This window comes from Lepus europaeus, chromosome 14, assembly GCF_033115175.1.
Source record: "Lepus europaeus isolate LE1 chromosome 14, mLepTim1.pri, whole genome shotgun sequence".
Taxonomy (NCBI): domain Eukaryota; kingdom Metazoa; phylum Chordata; class Mammalia; order Lagomorpha; family Leporidae; genus Lepus; species Lepus europaeus.
In genome coordinates this window covers 28,566,792-28,588,180 of record NC_084840.1, presented here as the reverse complement: position 1 = coordinate 28,588,180, position 21,389 = coordinate 28,566,792, and the positions used below count along the sequence as shown (strand labels likewise).

The following is a 21,389-nucleotide window of genomic DNA, read 5'->3' as shown; positions in this document are numbered from 1 at the left end:
CAATCTGAAGCCAGGAGCCAGGAGCCTCCTCCGGGTCTCTCATGGGTGCAGGGGCTCAAGGACCTGGGCCATCTTCCACTGCTTTCCCAGGTCATAGCAGAGAGCTGCATCGGAAGTGGAACAGCGGGGACTTGAACCAGTGCCCATATGCCACAGCACTGACCCCGTGCCTTTCAAATAAATAAATATTTTTAAATGCTTGTGAAGTCACAATTTTTATGAGTTGAAATTTATAACTTCACATTTGATATTTTTGAAAATTCTATAATTTGATGCAACTCTGATTCAACCATCTTAGACTTAAGATGCTTCCATTACAGAGAAAAAGTAGAAAAGCCACTTATATCATCATAATATCTATCAGAATTAGTCTGGAACTGCCTGCTAGCCTTCTAGAAAAGCAGCAGGACAAATTAGAAAAGCTGAGTTCCAAATTCAACTTTATTTTTGGACCAAATATTTCAACTTTGAGCTCACTTCATCCTTAATCCAATGAGGAAAATCTTCACTTTGCAAACTGTTTCATTATTAAATAAGAGCTCCCTAGACCTGAGTCAGAAGCTCTACTACTGGTGTCTACCTCACCCCATAAAGTGGAGATTCCAATATCTACCTCACAAAGGTGTGAGGTTTGAACAAACACATGCAAATAGCTTGTAAAATGTATAGAACTTTAGATACAAAGTAGATAGTAGGGCATTAGATACACAGCTGTGCCTGTGGTTAATTGTGTTAGCTTGAGGTCCTCAGACTTTTCAAAGTAGAATGGCTGGGTTTTCCTGAAGCACTCAAGGCTCTAGTCTCTCTTTAGTGAACCTATCATAAAGCTGCTCTCTCCAAAAAGCAGCAGCTTATAGAAACAGAATGGGGAGAACACAACAGCTCAGCCATCAGCTACCGATTGGCAATGACCAGTTTCAGATACTTATGTCCTATTCAAGTATTCAGATACTTATGTCCCTTCACAGAGAATGATGAAAGCCATGCTAATCATCAGTTCAACTTATGCTGGGTACAATAAACCTATGACTTGCAAGAACTGATCAGTTCATCTTGTTTGAATTTCTTCAGTTACATACTACCATATCCTGGTTTTGGGAGAACCTAGAAATTCTAATCAGTTCTAATTTCTAAATCAATGTTCTGAGCCACCCTAGAGTATTTATAAGCCCTCTGCAGATACAAACTAGTTGGGAAGTCAGAGTCCCTTTCCCTTGCCCCAAGAAATCAGGGGCCTCCGGGACAAAGCACTCTGATTTCTGCCTATGTTCAAATATCTGTGTGAAATTCTAGTATTTCCAATAAAACAAATAACTTGGAGACAAATTAGAAAAATCAGAAATCTCAAAGAGCGTGAGTACGTGGGGTTGGGAGAGTGGAGACATAACTGCAAACTAGACTACAGTGAAATGCTGGCTTCATTCCCTTCTTATTGAAGATGCAGTCTCTTTGGACTCCTGACAACTCTCATAAACAAAAAGGGTCATTTCAGTTCCAGAGTCAAAAGAATCTTTTTTTTTTTTTTTTTTTTTTGACAGGCAGAGTGGATAGTGAGAGAGAGAGACAGAGAGAAAGGTCTTCCTTTCTGCTGTTGGTTCACCCTCCAATGGCCGCTGCAGCCAGCGCATCGCGCTGATCCGAAGCCAGGAGTCAGGTGCTTCCCCCGGTCTCCCATGCAGGTGCAGGGCCCAAGCACTTGGGCCATCCTCCACTGCCTTCCCAGGCCATAGCAGAGAGCTGGCCTGGAAGAGGGGCAACCGGGATAGAATCCGGCGCCCCAACCGGGACTAGAACCCGGTGTGCCGGCGGAGGATTAGCCTGTTAAGCCACGGCGCCGGCCTAAAAGAATCATTTCTAACAAGCCCCTCAGTGTACAGATGGGGATACAATTCCAAGATCTCTGGACTAGGTCCATTCCCCTTATGATTTGTTAGATGGGATCTTATTGTGATCATAAGATACTCAAGAGTGGACATCCCATGTGTAGCAAGGCTCAAAGTATAATGAGTATGACTATCTTGAAGAAAGAATATTTAAGGTTCTGGCTGGCCATTTTTAAGATTTTGAACAATATTTCATTTACAAAAATGGAACATGTAACAAAAGCAGCAGTGATGGCATAACTAAAACAAGAGGAAGATGCTCTCAAGGACCCAAGAAATTATCCAGCAAGGCCTACTGAGTGGAATCTTCCAATCACTAGAGACAGCCAATAAAGCTGATGGCCCAATCCCAGCAATGTCTACTCAGGGCCAAGCCCTTGAGCACATGGCTGCCTTGGAATTATTTATAACAAGGAAGTCATCAAACCAGACCATAACCCCAAGCAACTGAAGAAACAAAAGGAAAAGTCAAGATATCTCTTTCAGTAGAGGAATACTAAGTAGCTTAATATTATTAAACCATTACCCAACAATAGAGGCTGCCTTGCAAAGGACAATTTAAAAATATAAATAATGGTATTTGTCAAGGTTTGTACATCACTCTGAACTGAAAGCCAAGAAATTATCTTTTACTAGCTCATGTCCCAGAAAACTTTTTTACCCTGATTCAAGGACACAAGGGCTTGTTCACATGCTTTTGTAAATGAAATGGCTCATAATTCCTGCATATTTTAAAAACTTCTCATCAATAAATGAGCTTTAAAATACCATAAACACTTGTACCATTGCTAGTAAGATTTAACAGATATAACCTATAATACTAGGCACTGAGCTGGATATTAGATTCCCATATAATCATTATGACTCACATTCCAAAGCATGTCTTTTATATAACTGAATATGTTCACCAAATATACTAGTACCATTTCTTCAAAGATCTACATCATTTGTTCAGACATTTCTATTTTATGAGGCTATAGTAGTTATCCAAAAATAGTGCCAATATTCACACTTTTACAGTTAAAAATCATTTTTACACAAAGCAGATGATTATGAAAAGAGCCATATTTTAATACAAAATCACCAGATATGAAAATAACAAAGAACTATAAGGATCTTAAAAAGAGAACACAATGACAGAAAACATGATATACTATACCTCTAAGGAAACTACAACCAGATTAATTGGAAATAAACACACACCTCCCACCACCTACACACACATATGTACAAATTATGTAAGTAAAGAGTTATCAAACACATTGGGAGGGATGGATGAACACCTTCACATGTGTATTATGTGTATATGTTTTCCTTAAAAACATACAAAATAGTTTTTCTACATTGTACTCAGTTCAAAGACATTCTCAATCTATTTCATGCTTATCTTTATACATAGGAAAGGTCAAAAAAAAAAGTTTACATTTTCTTGTGAGCTGTCAGTTGGAAATGTTTTGCATTTTTTGGTGTAAATTCCACAGTTATGTAACACTTGCTACTTAATTGTAACATACTGAAAAGTTTTATCCAGTACTATTTACAGTATAGTAGAGGAATATTAACAATGAATAGGTAATCAGTGCTTTCAAACTTTTCCAATATCTACACAGGGGAGATATAAAGAGTATAACATACAACACATTTAGATTACTAAGATATTGTTTTCTTCCCACTGATAAAGTGCTCCCTGACTAAAGCAAAGTCCCTGTGGGCAGAGAACTGTTTATGCAACGCTGCCACCATCCAGGGGTGCTGACCCAGGGTCTCTCACTGGACCCGACAGTTCTCACTGCTCTTGGACTCAGGTCCAGCTTCTGGGCTGCAGATAAGTTGGTCTCGCTTGGCTTTGGGGTCCTCTCTGGAGCTGTCTGGTGAATTTCTCTTGAGAAGATTGTTGACAGAGACAGATTTCATGGTGGGTTCTTGGAAGGTGGTGCATGAACCTACTGGGCTCTGTTGAGCAGCCTTGGCCTGTGGCACAAACATCTTCATTAAATATTTAAATCACATGGACATTTCTACTATATGAAAAATAAAGCAGTATGTCATGGAGTTTTAAGTTATACATAATTTAGTATTTCTTCTTCCTTGCAAACAGGCCCCACTTAACAGAGAAGTTAGAAGGATGCTGGACACAACTTCTACCAGGTCATCAAAATTTCTGTGCTACCCTCTAAGGGCCAGAGACTTGTTCCCCAGGAAAAGTTGACCTTTTCAGTCAACAAGGTAAGCTTTTCGAGGTCAACACTCTGTCTTACTTACTTATATATTCCTAATGTCCACAGTATGCCTTACTACATTATAAGCACTCAATAGATTCCTAAGTGAAAACCCAAATTTTCTTGCATTTGTCCTAACTGAGCCAATGCTGTCATTTAAAATGAGCATAATCCAAATGAGTGATATTAACTTCATAGGCTGAAAGCTTCATTTACAACATTTAAGAGTCTTAGGACCTATTCCCCAAATAAAGGTATTTGAATCATTCTTTATGATATTGAAGTTTGTTTCCATATTCGATATAAATTATGGCAGAAGGGCAAGAGCTATCTAAAGTCCAGAAAGAGTGAACATCCTCTCCATTATCCTGCTTTTAAGAGAAAGAGATAAGAAAATGTAAGACTTTATGAAACTGATGAGAGGCTAATGAGTCAAGTTTTTGTTTTTTTGTTTTGAGATTTATATAGTAGTGGAAAGAGATACTGGATCAGAAAAGATAAAAAGCAAGACAAATTAAAGAGGAAATCTTCATTTACCAAAGATATGAAAAGGAATAGACTATTCAAGAAAGATCTTTAAAAGAAATGGAGGGGCGCTCTTAACAAAAGCCAACCTGCATTCAGGACAAATGCTGAACAGGACCCATGTGACAGACACTGCCTGAGCAACCAACTTCCAGGAACTGCCTTCTGAATCAAGAAGAATAGAGAATGGAAATTATTTTCCCATTTATATTCTTTCCATAGGAAGTAAGTGGTTTTAAAAGGCAGTTAAATGCTCTTTACTACAGAAAACAGTAAATCTGGCTAACAGATCAAACCCTGGAAAACTTGATTCTACTCCAGATCACATGCAAGACAGTGAAAAGGAACAGCCTTGAAGAATAAGGACTTAATGGAAAATTACCATCCATGGAAAGTTGAAGGGAAAAATAAAAATAGAGTTTTACTGGAACTATCCTTTTTTTTTTCTTCAGTTAAACAGTGAAACCAAAAGGCAAACGCTTCCCTGGAACCTTCAAGATGCAGAAGAGTCAAATATCTAGGTTACTATAAGAAAGAGACAAAGACAGAGAGGGACAGAGATTGAGATCACATGGAATACAGAATGTGAGCCAGTATGTTTTCTTAATTGCAATTAAGACTCCATTTCCATTATCTTGAGTTGTAAAAACTGTATTCTATCAGCAGCTTAAATTATCAATTCAATCCTCATATATATGGTTCAAAATGATCTATAACTAGGTATGCTAAAATTCAAAAAGTATTTACATTTTTATTTATTTACTTGAGAGGCAGAGACAAAGATAGAGCTCCCATCTGCTGGTTCACTATTTAAATGCCTAAAACAGGCCGGCGTCACGGCTCACTTGGCTAATCCTCCGCCTTGCGGTGCCGGCACACCAGGTTCTAGTCCCGGTTGCCCCTCTTCCAGGCCAGCTCTCTGCTGTGGCCAGGGAGTGCAGTGGAGGATGGCCCAAAATCCTTGGGTCCTGCACCCCATGGGAGACCAGGAGAAGCACCTGGCTCCTGCCATCGGATCAGCGTGGTGCGCCGGCCACAGCGCGCCTACCGCGGCGGCCATTGGAGGGTGAACCAATGGCAAAAGGAAGACCTTTCTCTCTGTCTCTCTCTCACTGTCCACTCTGCCTATCAAAAATTAAAAAAATAAAAATAAATTAAAAAATGCCTAAAACAGCCAGATCTCAGCAGGGCTAAAGACAGAGGCTGGGAATTTAAATCAGGTCTCCCACATGGGTGGCAGGAACCCACTCACTTGAGTCATCACCACTGTCCCTCAGGGTCTATATTAGTAGGAAGTCTGAGTCAGGAGCCAGAGCCAGGTACTCTGATATGGGCTGTGGGTGTCCCAATCAGCATCTTAACCACTAGGTTTACCCTCACCAAGCATTAATTTATTAAGTTTTGTGTGTGTGTGTGTGTGTGTGTTTTTTTTTTTTTTTTTTTTTTTTTTGAGGAATACTTACAAAGAGAAAGACAGAGATTCTATCCTCTGGCATACTCTCCAAATGGCTACAATGGCCAGGGCTGGACCAGGCCAAAGCCAGGAGCCTGAAATTCCATCTGGGTCTCCCAGGTTATGTGGCAGAGGCCCAAGTACTCATGTCATCATCAAATGCTTTCCAGGCTCCTTAACAAGGAGCTAGATTGGAAGTGAGCATTCAGGGTTGAAATCAGTGCCCATATGGGAAGTCAGTATCACAAGCATCAGCTTAAACTACATTACCACAATGCTGGCTCTAGGATTTCATTTATTGAGACACTGCAACCATAACTAATTGTCTCATAAATGATGTCCTCAGTCACAATAGGGAAAGGGTGAAGATCAGATAGCTGAGTGGTGACAAACCTCACTAGAAGAAAATGAATGTCCCCCTCTAACCTGCTGACTGCCACCGTGATGGCATCACCACCATTCATCTTGGGCTTTACAATTTAGTGGCACTGACCCCCAAGTCCACGCTCAGGAGATCAAGTCTCCAACAATGAGTTTCTGGATTTATTCACCCTAGTGACATAGTAAACAGAGGATGAATCTCACCTAATCTATATTTTACCCATTTTTCCCTCTTTGAATTTGTCAGATGTCACTCAAGATCTTACTGGATGACCTAGATTATTGCCTCTCTCAAAAGTAAGCTAGTCACCTGAAGGAAAATCTCCTAATCCTTAGAGTCCAAGCAATTGTTTTAGGAAATCAGATCTTGTTCTGCATTTTTAAACTAAACGATGAAATACACCTAACCGGGGGCTGGCGCCGTGGCTCACTTGGTTAATCCTCCACCTGCGGCGCCGGCATCCCATATGGGCACCGGTTCTAGTCCCAGTTGCTCCTCTTCCAGTCCAGCTCTCTGCTGTGGCCCGGGAAGGGAGTGGAGGATGGCCCAAGTGCTTGGCCCCTGCACCTGCATGGGAGACCAGGCAGAAGCACCTGGCTCCTGGCTTCAGATCAGTGCAGCGCCACGCGTGGCACCCATTTGGGGAGTGAACCAATGGAAGGAAGACCTTTCTCTCTGTCTCTCTCACTGTCTACAACTCTACCTGTCAAATAAATTATAAAAAAAAAAAAAAAAAGAAAGAAAGAAATACACCTAACAGATGAGGCAAGCATTTTATAAAACATCTCAGAAAACATTGAATTAAAAATTAAGACTAGGTTTGGAAGAGTTTCAGTCTACTCATTAAGTCTCCTATAATCTCTGAAGAAGGCCCCCCAACCACCCATTTGCAAGCACACAAAACTGCTTAGCAATTCATAACTCATGGAGCTAATGCACTGAACACAGATATGCAGGAAACCATGGTTACTACTCTGCACTTAGCAGGTACAGCAGCAGTGTGGAGAGCAGGCCCCCTAGTGTGCAAAGCTCTTTTTCCTACTAATAAGGCTGAACACCAACATGCAACTGCTTTACCATAATTCTTCATAAAAGAAGGGGAAAAAAACCCAGGTGGTGATCTATTACTGCAGTCACTTCAGGACAACATTCACAACTCCATTCATTCAGCACAGATTTGACTGTCAAACACTGCCTTAGACATGAGGATACAGGTAAACTATAGAAACAGCTGGTAACCTCACTGAAGAACTCACACTACAGGTCAGATGAAAGACATTTAGGCAAGTAATTACAATAAAGGAGGTAGCTTTAAAATAATAGAAGGACAGAGCTCTAGCAACACTTATGGCTTTCTAACAAACTCAGACAAATTCGTTATTTGATCTCCATCAGTGTAAGACAACCAGGAATGGATATTATTTTTCAGTGTGGAGTAAGGAGTGGTTCCTAGTACACCATAAGGAAATGGCAAAGCCCATTATACCAGGAACCTAAACTCAACTCCTCCTATATAGCAGTTCAGTATCTTGTGGTTAAGGAGCTAGGTCAGGCTTAGTAGCTTCACTTTTTTATGGGTACTTGTTGTACAAAGAAGCTGTTCTTATGGTCATTGCACAGTTAGAACCTACTCCAGTACTCGAGTGTTTTGTTGTTAGTAGGATCCCAAAAGTTAAATGCAAGTGCTCAGGAACAGGGTGGGAAACAAGAGGTGGAAAGGGAGGGCTTGTAGTGAAAGAAAGGAAAATCTGCATAAAAATATAATATTTCTAATACAAGTAACATTTTAATGACATTCTTCTTCACTAAGTTAATAAAACATTATAAAGTAAATTATGACTAAACACTACTAGGTATATTCTTTAATGTCTTAGTTCTCATATACTAACAAAACAAATCTGCAAATATGTTGCTGTTTTGATGCAACTCATCACCAGTGTTTCTGTATTTTGGTATCCAAATCCTAATGAACAAACTTGCTTACTTAAGGATTAGTGTATATACAGGGCCTTACTACATTTTCAAAGCTTTGCTTGCTTGTTCCAGGTTATCAGAATCTATGCTTAATCAAACTCAAACAAGTGAGAATCAAAATTAAAATTTTTTTAAATACAAACTTTTAAACTTCTTGAAGTTTTAAAGTTAAATTCCAATAACTTCCAACAATATTCCAGAAACACTGGTATCCTGACAAGAGCATGACTGTGGAGTTGAGAGGGAAGAGATTGTAACAGTGGGAGGTTAAACCTTTGAGTCTCATTTTCTTCATTATTTTACAATAGCACTGTGAGAGTTAAATAAAATGCATGTACTTTCCACACATAACTGATAATTGTTCATATGAATTATTAGAAATACAGAAGTTCTACTTAATACCACTGGTGGAACTCTGTAATCAATACATAATCATTCTTAGGTGTTTAACAGAAAAGTGATCTCTGTTAAATATAGGAGTGGGAATAAGAGAGGGAGGAGATATATAAGTCAGCACATGCTCACTCGGACTTAGCTCCAATGGTAGAGCTAGAAATGTGCCAGGGGATTTCAACTCAATCTTATCAAGGAGGCATGTACCAATGCCAGCGCACTTGGTAAAGTGATAAGTATAAGTACATCATCAATCAAAAAGATAGGGTAAGTGTCAAAGAGATTTCACAAATAAGACCAGTTTAGGCAAATGAAGGATAGACTTGAAAGGGAGAGAATGATCCTGCGGGGGAAGCAGGACACACAGCAGACTCATAGAATGGCAAATGCCCCAAACAGCACTCCAGCCTCAGAATCAACCTTGGGACATTAGGATCTGGCTAAAAGGCCCATGAGAGTCTCATAGGCATGGAAAGCCATGACACGGTGGCAAAAACAATCTAAATGAAAGATCCTGGTGAACAAGATCCCAGCAGAAGGAACAGGCCATCAAGGAGGGAGGCGCCTTTCTCTGAAGGGAGGAAGGAAACTCCACTGTGATATGGCCTTGACTAAACAAGTTCAGAGTTGGTGAACTCAAGGGGCTTCCATAGCCTAGACAGCTCATGGCAAGAGCCTTGGGTGATTACTGACATCATAAATAAGAGTGCCAATTGTTAAATCAACAACGGGAGTCACTGGGTACATGCTCCCCATGTAGGATCTCTGTCCTTAATGTGTTTTACTATGAAACTTAAAGACAACACTACTAGTCAAACAATACCCTATAGCTTGTGCAGTTGTGTGAGTGCAGCCTGTTGAAATCCTTGCTTAGTATATACTAAGTTGATCTTCTGTATATAAAGGTAATTGAAAATGAAACTCGATGAAGGGTGGGATGGGAGAGGGGAGGGCTGTGGGAGGGAGGGAGGTTGGGGGGGGAAGCCACAATACAAAAGTTGCACTTTGTAAATTCACATTTATTAAATAAAAAAAAGAAAGAAGAGTTAAGCAAACATTCTCTAGGCTATAAATAACATTTTCTAGGCTGTAAGATACACAAAGGTCATGAAGATCCTACTCTGTGGGACAGCCTAGTGGTTAAGATGCTCACATCTCACAGAGTACAGAGCTTTGATCCCCAGCTTCCTAATATAAATCCTATGAAATAGCAGTGTTGGCTCTAGTGACTGAGTCCCTGTCACCCAAATGGGAGACCTGGATTGAATTCTGGGTTTCCATGGTCAGCCTGGCCCAGCCCTCATTGTTGCAGGCATTTGGAGAGTGAACCAGCACAGTAGAGCTCTTTCCATCTGTCTCTCTCTCCCTCTCTCTTTCTCTCTCTACCTCTCAAAATTTTTTTAAAAATCTTAAGAATAAAGCATTATTCTCAACAATCACAATAGAGAAGTAAACAGAGCTTTCTTTAGACATCGCTGAAATACGTGATTTTCATAGAAAGTAAAAAGATTTTCATCAACTGTAAGAAACAGTAGCTGGTGGGAAGATAAGAAGTTTGAAACAATGGCCAACACCTGTGGCCAAAAAGAAACCTACCTCTGCAACTCCTTCAATAGCAATGCTTGTCATTTCCTTATACTGAGTTGTGATGTAACAATGCCACTTCCCAGCAAACTATTTGTAAGTAGCTTGTGGGATCAAGGATGAGATTGTGCAGCAAGATAATGCAATACTTATCCTCAAGTTTTCTCACTAATGACTTAAAAAGGTCAGACTTTAGAGGGCTCCTGAGTCACACGGTGCAGTGTCCAACTCTCTCCCAAATAACGCTGCAATTTCCTGGATTTCAAATAGTACACGAATAGGCACAGAAGTTTACCTTTTGTGATCTACTGCCACCAGCTGTTGGTTTGGAGGACTCTGCAAGATTTTCTTTGCCCTGATTTACAGAGGAGAGTGCTGACTTCTGCGCAGCGAGGCGGGGGCTTGTCCTCGTTGCCATGGTTGTTCTCCGCAGGACATAAGGGCTGGTCTTTCCTGTTGGGATGTCTGCAAACCCTAAGGAAAGAAAAGCTGACTGTCAATACTGCCACATCCAGTTTTATCTCCAATGGAAATGACATTGAATAGTCAAGTTTTTTTTTTTAAAAAAAGATTTATTTACTTGAAAGTCAGAGTTACACAGAGAGGAGAGGCAGAGAGAGAAGTCTTCCATCCACTGGTTCACTCCCCAATTGGTGACAATGGCCAGAGCTGCGCTGATCCAAAGCCAGGAGCTTCTTCCGGGTCTCCCATATGGGTGCAGGGGCCCAAGCACTTGGGTCATCTTCTACTGCTTTCCCAGGCCATGGCAGAGAGCTGGATAAGATGTGGAGCATCCAGGTCTCGAACCGGCACCCATAAGGGATGCCAGCACCCATATGGGATGCCAGCACTTCAGGCCAGGGTGTTAACCCACTGTGCCACAGCACCGGCCTCTCATTAGTAAAGTTTTAACAAAAATAAAGATAATTCCAAAAAGCACCATAGAAAACAGATTAAACTTCACAGTTGTCCAGGATGTCACTAAATTGAATAAATGACAGATTTTCTCTTATTAAAAACTTTAAGAAAACCACAATGGGTAAATACAGAGGATAAGGAATAACATTTACACAGAAATATTTTTTCATACTTCTGCTGCTTTATTGTGGATGCTTTTTATCTTGCACTTTTCTATGATCTGAAGAACACTGACAGGCCTTATTGTAAAATTTGGATTGAAGAAGAGGGTAAAAATTAAAAAGAGGCTGATATTGTAGTGTAGTAGGTAAAACTGCAGCCTGTGATGCCAGTTCAAATGCCAGCTTGCTCTACTTCCAATCCAGCTCCCTGCTAATGGTCTGGGAAAAGCAATCAAAGATGACCCAAATGTTTGGGTCTCTGCCACTGATATAGGAGACCTGGTTGAAGCTCCTGGCTCTGGCCTGGCCCAGCCCTGGCCTCTGCAGCCATCTGGGAAGTGAACCGGTGGATGGAATACCTCTCTGTCTCTTCCTCCCTTTCTGTAGCTCTGGCTTTCAGGTAAATACATAAATCTTAAAAAAAATATATGCAGAAAAGCATGAATAATATAATTTTTAAAAAATGAAAAAGAAAGGCCAGGGAATTATTTAAAGGGAGGAAATGTAAAGTGGTGACAGCTACTTCAGGTGACTGCTCTGATGTAAGCCCAGGCCAGGGGAGAAGCTGATATTCTGTACAGGGATTTCTCACTTGCTGACATTATCCTCCTCCCCATCAGGCACTGACATGACTTTTGATGGCCAAGAAGAAAAAGCCAACACCAAGAATACTAAAAGACAGTATATCACACACACTCCAGAACAGTACTCACAGTTAACTAAAGCAATGTTTATCTGTTAAGTACAAATAAAAATCTCCAATGAGAAAGACACAGTTAACTATTTGGGGGCTAGAGTTACTTACAACAATGCTACTCAATCTATGGCAAAGAACCAGTTTTGATTTGTGGTAGGGGAGAATGAGCTCTAATCTATGGAATGATTTTTGTATAGTAAGAATGAATGAATAGAGAAAAAAGGATTATACATTTAGATATTGCAATGCTAAATTTCTAAAATCATACTCAAAACTTCTGTACTTTTTTTTCATCTTTTACCAGTAAAAATCAGTTCCTAGACTGGCAGCAGACCCAGGACCACACCTGGAGCAGCACTGAGTTGAAAAAAAAAAAAAAGCCAGGATCAGTGGCTTCAGCCCCACTACTATTGGGATTAGACATGACTCAAGGTGGAAATGTGTGAAGGATGTCTTTGATATGAAACTCTTCAGCATGGAAACATCAAATCCTAAAATAGGTTTTTGACAGTCATTTTTCAAACATACCAGCTTTTTCTATAGTGTAACATAAACAATTCAATCAGAGTCATTCTCTCATGACAGAAAGGAAAAATATACCTTAGCAATTTAAACCATAGTTTCCAAAGGTCAATTAGGATTGTTATACAATAACCTAAAAAGTCAATGCTTCTTTTTGTATACAAGTTTGTACATGGCATTTCAAAAGAGCACATATAATTTTGTTTTTAAGTTAGGCATACCTTTCTTGACAACTTCTGGAAGTCCTTCAGGCTCAAATTCTGTATATTCTATGTCCTCTCCTGGGTGAATACTACTTTTGCCTACTTTCCTACTTTTTTTAGAAAACATCTCTGGGGTAGAAGGTGTTGATCCTCCTCCAGTCTCCCGAATCCCACTAGACCTTTGCCTCTTGCCTGAAGCTTTCCTTTGGCCAGATGATAACTTCTTTTCAGTAACAGAGGGGATCGGAGATGGTTCTGGAACAACTGAACTTAGCAAAGGAGAACTTCGGAGACTGGGCTTAGATTGTTGTAAACTCAAACGAGCAACTTTTGTTTCCAGCATCTCTTTAGCTTTCTCCAACTTCTCATGGCTTATAAGCAGAGAACAGTACTTGTCCAAGTATTCGTCTGCTTCCTTGGTTTTTTCTTCAAGAATTTCTTTTAGTTCTTTCATCTCAGTCAACAATTCACTTATATTAGCATCTACAACAGTACCTGTCCAAAATAAAGTGATATATCACATGTAATTTGATGTTTACATGGTTAACATTAGGCATTCTGAAGTGGACAATTTTAGGCTTATTTTTTCTTTTTCTTTTTTTTTTTTTTTTTTTTTTTTTGGAGGAGTAGAGAAGTTACATTTATATATGCTTTATAATCCAAACAACTCATTTGGCAGGTGTCTCGTCAAGATATAGATTCTAGTAGATTACATGATTCTTATTGGGTTAGCTTAAATAAAAATACACCCAATTGTCAAACTCCTATTTTAGCCAATCCATTAAACTTCATTGTAGAATTTGTTACATGAAATTGAATGTATTGATCCTTTTCTTCTCCTATTTCCCAATATCCATTCTTCCTCCCATGTAGTCTTTGTACCGTAAGAGAATAAACAGAAATCAGGCAAAATTATGAAGTCTCTGTTGTATGAGTTTGGGCGACAGGATGAAGCCAGTGACACAGAAAGCCCAAAAAAGCACTTAGCCACTGGAGGTAATGAGGAATCTAAATGGACAAGAGTTTGGAAGAACACTATTAAGATGTCACCTTATAGCTGCCATAATTGGCTTTAAGTCCATTAGCCAAACTCCCTGAAATTCTATCTGTCCCAAGTCATCTTCTCAACAAGAAAGACTGAACTACCCCCACCAAGTCACATTTCAGAGTGGCCACTCATAACATGTCTGTCATCATTTATCCACACAGCAAGCATATTCTGCTCTGGGACATAAGTGGAGAAAATTGACAAGGAGAGGTATTAAATCCTTTTTGAATTTGCCTATACATCCAAAAATATTGCACCCCAGGCCTTCTCTCTAGTTGTCCATGGAAATGAGCTAAGGTCAACCCAGAATCAACTGTTTACAAATTACAGATGACAATTCAAATGCCAATCTGATTTTGATGAAGAAACCACTTAAATGTACATCACCATCAAAAAAAATCTTAGAATAGCTCATTTGCAAGAAGTACCACCAGTTATTTGAATGTTTTACAGAAAAAAAGATGTGATGATAATCTTATTTCAAAATGCAGGATTCATCCTGAATTGTATAATGACCACAAGACTAAGTACAAAATTCAGAAACTGGAAAGTGAATAATCAGCACTCAGTAATAGAATAGAGCAGTTAACAGTACCTGTTTTCTGCTTCTCCTGCACAGCTTCAAGTTGAGACAGCTCTTTCTGCAACATTTTCTTTTCCTCTTCCAGCTGCTTACAGGATTTGAGCAACAACTTTATTTTCCCCTGGGCCTGTTCATTTTCCTTCTTCAGCTGATTTACACATTTTAGATTATTCACCTAGAAAACCAAAGTAATTCCATTTACAGCCTTGAATTTCTTGGTATAAGCATGTGGAAAAAAGATTAATGAGCTATAACTGGGAATCATATGCTACAAATTTAAGAATTATTCTGGAGGCCAGCACTGTGGCATAACAGATAAAGCCACTGCCTGCAGCACTGGCATCCCATACGGGTGCCAGTTGGAGTCCTGGCTGTTCCATTTCTGATCCAGCTCTCTGCTCATGCTCTGGGAAACAGCAGCAGATGGCTCAAGTCTGTGGGTCCCTGCTAACTCAGAAGAAGCTCCTGGCTCCAGACTGGGCCAGCTCCAGCAAATGTAGCCATTTGGGGAGTGAACCAGCTGATGGAGGATCTCTGTCTCTCCTTCTCTCTCTCTCTTTCATATAAATAAATAAATTTTATATTGCCTTTTCTTTTTTTAAAGATTTATTTTACTTGAAAGTCACAGTTACACAGAGGCAGAGCGAGAGCAAGAGCGAGAGAGAGGTCTTCCATCCACGGGTTCACTCCCCAGATGGCTGCAACGGCCAGAGCTGCGCCGATCCGAAGCCACGAATTAGGAGCTGCTTTTTCAGGGTCTCCCACGCGGGTGCAGGGGCCCAAGGACTTGGGCCATCTTCCACTGCTTTCCCAGGCCATAACAGAGAGATATACTGGAAGTGGAGCAGCCGGGTCTCGAATCGGCGCCCATATGGGATGCCGGCACCACAGGCAGTGGCTTTACCCACTATGTCACAGCGCCGGCCCCAAATAAATCAATCTTTAAAAAGAATTTTCCTGTTCAAAATATCTTAAGATACACAAAACAATTCTTCTTTACCCAGTTGCCTAAGTCTCCCAGATATACAATGTGGTTTTGTCTTTCTCAAGTATCATAACTCACGGTTCCTAAGATAATGTCCCATGATTTCTTCTAGGCTCATGACAGTGCTAGATGGTACAGAGGACTGCAATTCTGTTCATGGCATAAGCTCAGGGATATTCCTTTCAAAGGTTAATATAAAGTTTAGTGCATTGCAGAAGGTCCTAGAAAACCAACAAGGAGAGTGTGCACATGGAATTTTCATAGTGTAATCAATCTATCACAATGAAGCTTACTTTGCTGCTCTGTATTTCCTCCAACAGTACTTTTAATTCTTCAGTTAGTTTCTTTTTCTCCACACTAAACTCTTCTTTCAGCTGTGTTGTTTTCTGGACCATCTCATGCATCTCCCTCTGCAGTTCTGCTTCCTTCACTGTCATTTTGTTGACCTGAAATTGGATATTTCATTAGGCTCTGCTTCGGGCTGTCTGTTTTGATCAAATTAACCACTCTAATACAACATATTCATGACATATAATACTTAATATTAAATAGCCTTTAGTAATAACATAGTCTGGCTAATATTCTCTACCAATCTACTCAACTAGTTTCTGAAAACCTAACAGTAAGCTTACCTTTCTTCTCAGCAAAGATCTAATAAAAGACAGCAACAAGAAAAGTAATGACAGATATTACTAATTCGTAAAATCTTACAATTAGGTATTAATTTGAATTAAACTTAAACATGAGAGAATATTGTACGAGGCAGAATCTTAGGTTTTTATCAGTGCTTGGATCTCTACTAATCCCACATTGCCATACTAATCTACATGAAACATGCCTAGGATTAGTTAGAAACAGTTAAAAGTCCTAGCTGGCGCTGCGGCTCACTAGGCTAATCCTCCGCCTTGCGACGCCGGCACACCGGGTTCTAGTCCCGGTCGGGGCACCGATCCTGTCCCGGTTGCCCCTCTTCCAGGCCAGCCTCTGCTGTGGCCAGGGAGTGCAGTGGAGGATGGCCCAAGTGCTTGGGCCCTGCACCCCATGGGAGACCAGGAGAAGCACCTGGCTCCTGCCATCAGATCAGCGCAGTGCGCCGGCCGCAGCGCACCTACCGCAGCGGCCATTGGAGGGTGTACCAACGGCAAAGGAAGACCTTTCTCTCTCTCTCTCACTGTCCACTCTGCCTGTCAAAAATAAAAAAAAAAAAGAAACAGTTAAAAGTCCTATCATGTGGCACAGTAGATTAATCCTCTGCCTGCGGCACCAGCATCCCATATGGGCACCAGTTCTAGTTCTGGCTGCTCCTCTTCCAATCCAGCTCTCTGCTATGGCCTGGGAAAGTGGTAGAAGATGGCCCAGGTGCTTGGGCCCCTGCACCCATGTGGGAGACCTGGAAGAAGCACCTGACTCCTGGCTTTTGATCGGCCCAGCTCCGGCCACTGGGGGAGTGAACCAACGGAAGGAAGACCTTTCTCTCTGTCTCTCCCTCTGTCTGTAACTCTACCTCTCAAATAAATAAATAAAATCTTTAAAAAAAAAAAACTAAAAATAAAAGTCCTATGGTTTGCACTTCTCCCTTGAAGTTGAAAAAGACGTAACACAGTTTGTCTCATCATCTCTACACTCATTGCTACCACTTGCAGGTGTGTGAAACCTGAAATTCTTGGAAAATATAGTTAGGACGAATTGCATTTTCTGGCTTTTTATTATTTGTTAAGTGGAAAATTAATTATAAAATATTTTGATAGAATTTCAAATAAATATTAAATTAATTAATTAAATAATTTCAAAGAATCACTTTCCTAGATCAGTAAGTATATTGGGCCAAAACTTAATCTTGAATAATCGAACCTCTTGATGACATTAGCTAACAAAATAAGACTACAAAATTAAGAGAAGGTGTACAAAATAGAGAATACAAAGCATAAAATTCTCAGGACACTCCCAGGAGTCTATGAGTACTCTATCAGTTATAATTACATAAATTTCTTTGAAAGTTTTCTCCCAAAGGTGAAAAGAATTGGATGGTACACAGGGATCTCTTCTGACTCGAATGTCTGTTATACTCTTGACAGCAGTGGATCTTGACTGGGAAGGGGCAAGTTACTATTTTGACATACTGTAAGGAAGGGAAATGTAATGAGAACCAGGAACTATATATAACCCAAAGCATATTCTACGTCAGGACTAAAATCTGCTCCCTGGAGCAAGCATTTGGCACAGTGGTTAAGATATCACTTGGGATGCCTGCATCCCATATAAGAGTGCCTGATTTGAATCTCAACTCCACTCCCCAATTCCAGCTTAGCTTCCGGGAATGCATACCCTGGGAAGCAACACATCATGGACCTTGTACTTGGGTCCCTGCCACTGACATGGGAGAGTTAGACTGGGTTTTGGGCTCCTGGCTATGACCTGGTGCAGCACCAGCTACTGGAGGTATTTTGGGAGATGAGCAATCTTTTTGTGTCTCAGCTCTTCAAAGAAAATGAAAATAAACATTAAAAAATAATAACTGGTCCAATCCATGAAAATGTCCCATATGAACCTGACAGAGCAGTCACTACTACAAGAACTGACTCAGTGTTCCCTCAGTTCAAGACACACAAACAGAAAGCCTCCTTAACATCTGGTCTGGCATGGCAAATACCGCCTAGAAGGAAATACAATTCACAAAGTGGTTTCTATAACTACATATTTAAATACAAATATATAAAGCCACTTACTTTTTCAACAAAGGATATTTTTTCCATTTTTGCCAGTTCAAGTTCCTTCTCTACATCCTTGTAGGAACTCTGCTGCACTTCCAAGGAATCCTGCAGAGTGTGATTTTTGGATTGCAGCATTTGGATCTTCTGCTCCAATTCCACTGTCAGATTCTCTAGTTCCATTTTTTGCTTCATCCAAAGTTGCTGCTCTCCTTCCACCTGTGCCAGCTTGAAGACAAGCTGCTCTTGGTCCTGAATTTGATCTTTTAGCCTACTAACTTCTTCCTCCTTCTTCCCTAATTTCTGTTTGCTATCTTCTACTTCTTGCATGAGGCCATCCACAGAAGACTGCAAAATAATGTAATTATTTTTGCTCTCATCAAGGTCTTGTAGCAACTGAGCCTTCTCAAGTTCAAGACAGTCAACTTGACTACTCAGATTCTGTTCTTTGGTCTTGCAGGTCTCCTGGTCATTACACAAGGCCATCATCTTCTCATTTAGCTCTTTCAATTGTGCTTGAAGCATCTCCACTGCAATTTCAGATTTTTCTTTAGTCTGTATTTTTTCTTGCTCTTTTTCTTGCAATGTATTTTCAAGTGAAGAGTTCAGTACCTCTAATTCTGATACTCGCTCTTGCTCTTTTTGTAATTCTTTTGTCATTCTTTCTTTTTCTGACCTCATATTAACAAGATCTAATTCCAAATCTCTCAGGTTTGAAGCCATCTCTCCTATTTTTGATTTTAGGGCCTCAGCCTCTGCTTTGGAATTCTCAGCCTCAAGAAGCACATGCTCTTGATTTTTTACTGACAACTCTAATTCTCTCTCAAGGTTTTTAACTTGATTCTTGAGCAAATCTGCATGATGCCCACTTTCTTTCAGTTGTTCCAAGACATGGAGCTGCTTCTTTTCATCAGCTTCTGCGTGCACTTTTAGCTTTGTTATGTAACTTCTCAGCTGATGCACTGCCTCTTCTGGTGGGTCTAGACTTTGTTCTTTGTCCTTCCAGGTCTCTTGGTCATTGCACAAAACTGCTACTTCCTCATTTAGCTCTTTCAATTGAGTTTGAAGCATCTCCATTTTAGTTTCAGATTCTTCTTTTATCTGTATTTCCACTTGCTCCTTTTCTGCTAACAGACTTTTAAATGAAGAGAGCAAGTTGTCTAATTCTGACACTTGACCTTGTTTTTCTTGCAGTTGTTTGGTCAGACTGTCTTTATCAGATCTTACTATGACAAGATCTGATTCTAAAGCTTTCAGGCTTTCAGTCATCTCTTCTATTTTTGCTTTTAGGGTCTCTACCTCTGCTTTGGAATTCTCAGCATCAAGAATCACCAGCTCCTGGTTTTCTTCAGACATCTGCAATTCCCTTTCAAGGTTCTCAACTTTATCCTTAAGCAAATCACTCTCACGCTGACTTTCTTTCAGTTTTTCTGTGACACGAAGGTGCTTATTTTCATCTGCCTCAATGCGGACTCTCAGTTTCTCAATGCCTCTTCTCAGTTGATGTACTTCCTCTTGTGTTGAGCTCAGCCTCACTGCGAACTCACTTTTCTCCATTAGTGCAACCTCCAAGGCCATAGAAGCAGACAGCTTTTCCTGTTCCATCTCACTCAGTTTGGCCTGCAGGCTTTCCGATTCCCTGACCAGTGATTCTTTCTCTTTATTCAAGAGTCCGATTTGGTTTTCCAACTCGCACTTTATCAATGACCATGCCTGTGACTCCTTTTCCAAATCCTGCAGCTGCTCTTGGAGATGAGTTTTATCTTTTAACAACTTGCTCACTTCAGAAGACAATGTCTGGACACAGTCAGTTTTCTCCTTTACCTCAGCTTCTACCACCTGAATGTGATGGAGACACTCACTGTGACGAGACTCGAGTTCTTGCATTTTCTCCTTCATCTCTTCAGAGATTCGATCCAATGCTTTCTTTTCTTTCAACACAGTATCTAATTCTTCATGAAACTGGTTTCTCTCACTAGTGACCACAGAGAGTTCTTCTTCAAGACACACAATAACTTTCTGCTTATTTTCATTGTTTTTTTCTAAATCTAGCTTCTCTGTTTGAACTATCTCTAAGTCCTTTTTTACAGAAAGAGCCTGGAGCTCAATGCTAGCTTTCTCAGACTTCATCATGTTTAGCTCATTTTCTACATCAAGAAATCTCTCTTTCCAGTTGTTATTTACTCCAGTTACCTTATCTCCAATAACTTCATGTGAGAATTTATCTGTGCCCATTTCTAAATTAGAACTGAGGTCTTCTGAAGTCTCTACTCTCTGGAGTAACTCCTGGTTATCACAAGAAAAGGACTTCAATTTTTCACTTAAATCTGATTTTTCTTTCTTAAGTTCCTCAACTACTTTTTCCAATTGTGTGCATATTTCAATATTAGTCATTAGTTGTACTTCCTGTAAATTGAGTTTTGAATTTAAATCTTTTATTTCATTCAGTAAATTTTCAGCGATTTTGTCCTGGTCCTCTATCCTGTGAAGTAATCTCAAATTCTCATTTGATATCTCCTTAACCTGCAGTTGGAGGGTCTGGATGGTTACCTGATTCTCCAGAAAATCATTCGGTACCACAGCATTCTGAACAGAAAGTGACAATTCAGAAATGCATTCTGAGCTGCCTTGGGCTTTGTCTTCCCCTGGAGTCTCATAATTTACTTCCGAGGGCTGTTCCCCAGACCACTTTACTGTATGCCTGACTGCACCAGCCCCAGGGAATGTCTCAGTCTCTCCACTGGGGTCCTGCTGATCATCTTGATCACAAGTATGATGAGTGTTACACTTAGGTGTTCCTTCTGCAGTTTCTGGATTATTCTTTGCTGATCCTTTTATGTCACAGCTATCCTTTTGGCCATGAATAGCCTGTAATTATAATACACAGAAAGAATGCATTTCATTTTTCAAGAATGAAGATAGAATAGTCTTAATTATTACTTCAAAGAAACTAACTCCTGGCACTGCTAAACCATCTCTTCAAATGGCATCCTTCTGAGTACATCCTCTTTCTCTGTTCAAATATCCAACACAACAGGTTCCTCCAAAAGGCACTGGGTAAAGTATTCATCATGAAGATAATCCTTTAGATCAATTATTTTATCAATTAAATTGCAATGTGTTTAATTTTCATATTTTTTCCTTACTAGAA

The 21,389-nt window shown here is 40.1% G+C and overlaps 1 protein-coding gene across 1 annotated transcript in view; it reads right to left on the bottom strand.

The window, feature by feature from the left end:
- Nucleotides 1–2,922: 2,922 nt before the first annotated feature.
- The window catches only part of CENPF (centromere protein F), a 65,971-nt gene continuing 47,504 nt past the window's right edge, over nucleotides 2,923–21,389 (bottom strand). The window contains exons 13-18 of the mRNA XM_062210345.1: nucleotides 18,257–21,106; nucleotides 15,824–15,976; nucleotides 14,558–14,720; nucleotides 12,933–13,409; nucleotides 10,709–10,887; nucleotides 2,923–3,854 (exon numbers count right to left, since the gene is read on the bottom strand). Coding sequence (XP_062066329.1) covers nucleotides 3,651–3,854; nucleotides 10,709–10,887; nucleotides 12,933–13,409; nucleotides 14,558–14,720; nucleotides 15,824–15,976; nucleotides 18,257–21,106 — 4,026 coding nt within the window. The 3' untranslated portion in view covers nucleotides 2,923–3,650. The remainder of the gene's footprint in view (nucleotides 3,855–10,708; nucleotides 10,888–12,932; nucleotides 13,410–14,557; nucleotides 14,721–15,823; nucleotides 15,977–18,256; nucleotides 21,107–21,389) is intronic.